Source organism: Seriola lalandi, unplaced genomic scaffold (assembly GCF_002814215.2).
Source record: "Seriola lalandi dorsalis isolate HSWRI2012SDOR001 ecotype SW California unplaced genomic scaffold, Sedor1 jcf7180002052121, whole genome shotgun sequence".
Taxonomy (NCBI): Eukaryota; Metazoa; Chordata; class Actinopteri; order Carangiformes; family Carangidae; genus Seriola; species Seriola lalandi.
Window position 1 is genome coordinate 30212 of NW_019522674.1, and position 5442 is coordinate 35653.

General features: G+C 42.6%; 1 protein-coding gene across 2 annotated transcripts in view; it reads right to left on the bottom strand.

Moving 5' to 3' along the window:
- The window catches only part of LOC111650042 (protein mono-ADP-ribosyltransferase PARP14-like), a 24561-nt gene that overhangs the window by 3854 nt on the left and 15265 nt on the right, over positions 1 to 5442 (bottom strand). For both annotated transcript variants that reach the window (XM_087172197.1, XM_023399816.2), the window contains exons 6-12: positions 4805 to 4954; positions 4535 to 4597; positions 3869 to 4054; positions 2558 to 2761; positions 1927 to 2045; positions 604 to 839; positions 208 to 479 (exon numbers count right to left, since the gene is read on the bottom strand). In XM_087172197.1, coding sequence (XP_087028323.1) covers positions 208 to 479; positions 604 to 839; positions 1927 to 2045; positions 2558 to 2761; positions 3869 to 4054; positions 4535 to 4597; positions 4805 to 4954 — 1230 coding nt within the window. The remainder of the gene's footprint in view (positions 1 to 207; positions 480 to 603; positions 840 to 1926; positions 2046 to 2557; positions 2762 to 3868; positions 4055 to 4534; positions 4598 to 4804; positions 4955 to 5442) is intronic.

Here is a 5442-nt window from a genome sequence, read left to right on the forward strand (position 1 = left end):
CCCCCAATCAAAGCAGTCTGGAAAAGGTCTGCCACCAAAAATAAGCCCGAAACAAACATTTAGTCATTTGAAATTGTTAAAATCTGTAACATGTTGGGGGATAATGGCCTCCTCACTTTGTTATGGACTGTGATTCTGGTTGTACTGCACATAAGACCGTGTTTCTTATTAACAGGTAAGTTGATGATTCACACAATAATGACTCACCTTTCAAGTCTTTTCTGAGCAGCTCCAGCTCTCTTCGCCCATCCGCCGAAGCTGCTTTTCTAAACAGTACGTTAGCCAAGTACGTTTCATTGTTGATCTTGATCTTCACCTTTTCTTTTCTCTCCAGAGCTTCCTCCAGGGTGAGGTTGGTGTAGATGTCGAAGGGCACCATCATCCCACCGGGGAGCTGAAACTGCCATTCTACCAGTGCACTCAGCATCAAGGCCTTGGTCTTCAAGTTCTCCGTCCTCTCCACCCTCCGGATGATGTTACTGATGGTCAGAAACAAGATAAAGAAAATAAATACTTTACCACGTAGTACTCCAGACTGAAGCTTTATCGTGTATTCTTTCTCCTTTGTTGTGTCATAAATCACTGTGGTCCCTGTTTTCAGACCTGACTGCTGACTCAGCGGTGAAGACGTCCCTGGTCAGGCCCTCCAGGTGGATGCTGGGCTCCTGGTCCTCCAGCCCTTTGTCCAGACGGATGCTAACCGTCAGCTCCCTCTGCAGGGCCCTCAGCTGCTCCACGTCGGCCTGCGACAGGTGAATAATGAGCGGGTCGGTGATGGTTCTCTTCGCCTGCTCGGCCACAATCAGCTGCTCTATCCTCTTCTTAGCCTCGCTCACAGCCTGTGACAGAGAAATGGTTGTGAAGTTACAGACAGGTATTGATGCATTTTAATAATCTCATACATCTGGTTTGTGCTGAATTAACATGCTGTATCTCTTTTGTTTGATCCACACAGAAACAGACATGTAAAATACTATGTGTGAACTATGTGTTGTAATTTTCCAACGGGAAAATGTGACCGACGTGAATCATGCAGATACGTAAAAAAACATTTTCTGCCCAGTTCCACAGCTGCTGCACACCCCAGTCACGCTCATGTGTTGTGGTTTGTCAGTTGATTGTTGTTTCAGACGGGATACAGGTATGTCCTGATTATTCCTTGTGATTTGTCTAATCCATATGTCTAAGATGCAGGTCAACTCTGACTCTGTTGTCGCCGGATCAATCCGATGATAAAGATTCAGTTTATATGAAACTAAATAACTAGTGTTTGTGAAAGTTAATTTACATAGCGTTAGCTGCTTTTATCTATATCCTTCACCAATCACATCCCTATTGTTGAACAACAGTGTTCCATCCATCCACCCACTTCTCCAGTGATAGCACAGGTTGCCAGATTTGGTCCGAGAGCACAGGTTTAGTCTGGGTCTCTGTACAAACACGATGGTACTAAACCTGCCGACCTCACTGTGGTGACAACACTGCAGGAAGCTGCGCACAGTCACTGCAGCGACTGTTGTTCAACAAGAAATAGTTCCAGCACATAACCCTAAAACCACAAACCCTCATTTTTACATTTCTGTTTTTTATACATGAAACAAACATTATTAGTTACTGTACTTTAGAGGTGTTGGTAGGTGGATGTCTGAACTATAGTCTTTATGCTAAGCTAGACTGTTTCCTGACTCCACCTCTGTACTTGACACAGTGATATCAGTTCCTTCAGTTCCTTCTCAGAAAGAAAAGAGAAGTTACCCAAAATGTTGAACTACTCCTTTAAATAAGCTGCCAGCGTTCTTCTAGTGGTTCAGTGTCAAACTGTTCTGCTGTTCTGTGTGAATTTTTAAAGGGACAACTTGTTGACGTGTGTCCAGAATCAAGACAAAGCAAAGAGCTGAAACATGGAGGGAATGAATGCTTGTCAACCTTTTTGTTGTCGGCACACAGCTGAAACTCTGTGGACTCAAACTCCTCCCCCTCCAGGACCAAGCTGTCAGTGCTGGGCCGCTCCTCCATTAATCCCGTAAAAAAGGAAGTGACAGTGTCTGGAACAGCATAAAATAACAGTCTGTTATTTTACATTAACATGACAGACACATGTTTATGGCAGAGATGATCATTCTCAAAGAGTGCAGTGTTTTTGCTGGAGTCCAACAGTTATTTACAGCACTAAATGTGGAGTAATACGCTCCTGAAAATAGTCCTCAACAGATGCACCATTTCCTCCTGTTTGTTTGATAAAAACTACAGTGAGCAGCTGTTTAAGGAAACTGCTGAACTGTTTTAAAGATGAAGCGATGAATTTGTGAGGAGTGGCCAGTGGGTTTGTGGCTGAGAGCCACAGACAGAGGAAGGAAGAGAGAGAGAGTTGAGATGCCAACACATCGTTGGTTCGAGTCTGCACAAGAGATTTGCTGACAATAAGAAAAGTATAGACCAGTATTATTGTTTCATCTCTAAGAAAGACATTACAATATGATTCCCTGAGCAGTCTTCATCAGAAAGAACAGGAAGAAAGAATAAACATAATATACTAGAGTAGGTGGAGTTAAAATACCTTTGATCTTGGAGAAGACGCTCTTCCCCTCCACCTCCTCTCCCTGTCTCCTCTTCATGCTCTTGTGGAACTCCGTCATCATGATCGCCTGGAAGATCAGGATCTTCACGCTGCGAACAAACTTCGGGTGCTTCTTCCTCACAAACTCCACCACCGCTTCCACCATCGCGTCTGCCACCGCCGACGGGTTGGCCCTTCCCTGACCTAACAGGCAGACAAGGACCGGTGATGATGATGACGATGATGATGATGGTGATGATGATGTGAGGATGGACAAGACGATCAGGATGCAAAAACATCGTAGTCTTGAAACTCGATGGCAGTACAGACCAACAGTCTACAGTCCTGGTATCTTAGAAATTATATTTCAATTGTTTTCTGATCAAAGTTTAAAGCGGAAGATCTATTTCTCAAATTACTAATATACAATGTTTAGAGCTGAAACAATTACTCAACCAACAGGAAACTGATCCACAACTATTTTGAAATTACAATGTCACGGACATTTCTCACAATTTTGTGACATTTTCTTTGGAGCAAAAGATTCATCAATGAATTGAGGAAAAAATCTACAGATTAATTAGCAAAGAAAATAATCATTAGTTGCAGCCTTAGTGATATGATCAGTCTCATTGAGAAGAATATTTATATGAAGTGCTAAAGGTTCTGAACTAAATATATAATATCCAAACTCCAGTTTATAAACTCATGAAACGACAAAACTCGACATCCGTGCTCTGGAAAATTGGGATGAGTAATTTTTTAAAACTTTTTTCAGAACATCACAAATGAATTGTTTCTCTGATGAGAACGTCCCAAAACCGTTAGGAATCATCCTCTGATGATCATGATTTTCCTCTTACCATCTCTCTGTAATCTGCAGTTGTGTTACATTTCCCTACATTTGTCAGATGTGCAGATTTAAGAGCTGGTCGAGAACGGTTTTACAGAACTCTGTGCCGTTTCTAGTCAAAAAACATAAAAGCTATATTTAGGTTTTTGAGAAGATCTGGTTCATTTTGCTTCGCTGACAAACAGAATTTACTTTACATCTGCTTCTGTCTACTGTACCTGCACATCAGATCAAATGCAGCTTCTGTCTGTTCTAACGGAGCGAGGCCAGTGAAAAATACCTATCAACTGTAAATCCAAACCACGTGGAAGCAGTGAAATGATAGAAATGACAAAATGAACCAATAAACGGAGGAAACAAGTGAGAGGAAAAAGGGAACCAGAGATGTTGAGTCTCATTTCAGTCCCTACAACAGAAGGCTCTTCTTCAGAATACAGTCATACATAGTTTGGACAGACCTGTTCCCAGGGCTGGGAAGGCGACAGAGTTGAACTTGTTTTCCTCGCAGGTCTTCAGCACAGAGTAAACCATGTCCTTGATCTTTGCAGGATCGTTCTGGCCGACGATGTGCATGATGTGTCCGCTGGGCAGGTTTCCGGCTGACGTCAAGATCATTGGACTAGACTGGTAACCCGGAGAGCTCACTTCAGAGAGGAACCAAACATCAGGTCAGACACAATTACATTTTACAGTAAAGCTACAGTCCAAACTGAACCAATCAAAGTACGTTCACTACAGAGCTTGTTCAGATTGTTATTAAGTGTCTAAGAGAGAGACCTTTTGGTTAAAGAGTAAGTTCCTTTTGTTTAAAGGGAGATACTGGACTCGATTGGTTAGTTAGTTTTTTTTTTATTGTGTGGTACGTTTACTTTTAAGTGAAGGGTCTGAATACTTCCTCCATCACTGAAAGTAAAACAGCAATAAGACTAGCTGGAAAATATGTTTGGGAAAAATCAAAGTTCAAAACACCCCCTCCCTCTCTAACTACAGTAAATGTTCATCGAAGCATGTGTCTGCGCTATACTGGGTTCCCTTGTAAGCTGGAGAAACAGTTGACCCCTTTGATTTTCATTGTACAATTTGGACTCTGGTGAAACAGGTTCAAGTCCAGATACAGTACGTACCGATCTGTGAGCACTCCAGCTGGACTGTTGACCCAGCGCTGTCTAAAATCGCCTTCGACACTCCTGAGATACAAAGAAGAGAGAGCGACAGGTTCAGGAAGTGCTGATTTAATACTGTAGTACTGGATTTAATAAAGTGAAATAAATTATTCAGCATGGTCGTTTAAAAACGGTTTGCCGTATGTGAAGAGAAACATTTACAACGTTTAAGGTAACGTTCACTCCAAGAGAAACGGAAGAAAAGAAGAGAGGCCGCAGGGCAACAATCACCTGAGTTCAGGGTAAAGCCCGGATTGGAGGAGTTAATGATGACATCACTGGCCTCCCTGGTGATGTCTCCTGATGACACCTCGAGGGTGAGCTGACCCATCTCCATCCGGTACACACCGAGGGAGGGGGACGATACCTTACCGAAGGAGGCTGACACACACACACACACACAAACACAGCTTATTTAAAATACTCATTGACCAGACTTGGATCTTATCTTTCTTTATAAAGCCACAGCACTGTGCTGAGTCGGCAGGTTTTGAGTACAACCAAACATTAGCTCAATTCACTGTTTAGCTCATAAAATCATGGTTAAAGGTGAACAACATTCTTAGCTCTCCATGGCACATGATTAACTCAGCGTTCTGTCCACGCTGCTCTCTAACAACATTGTATACTCTCACTGTTTTGTCCCTGAAGCCGTAAGACAGAACGCAAACCTCATCTCTTTTGCTAAGTTTTCACCTCCCGTCCACATGACTCCCAGGTTTTTGAGCACCGACAACGGAGACTTTCAGAAAACTCTAGGGTTGTGTTTTAGTTTGAAAACTCTGGGGTTGTGTTTTAGTCTGGACGGACAGAAACTGAGACCTTTGGAAACGATGATGTCACACCCACGAATAATGAAAAATATACAA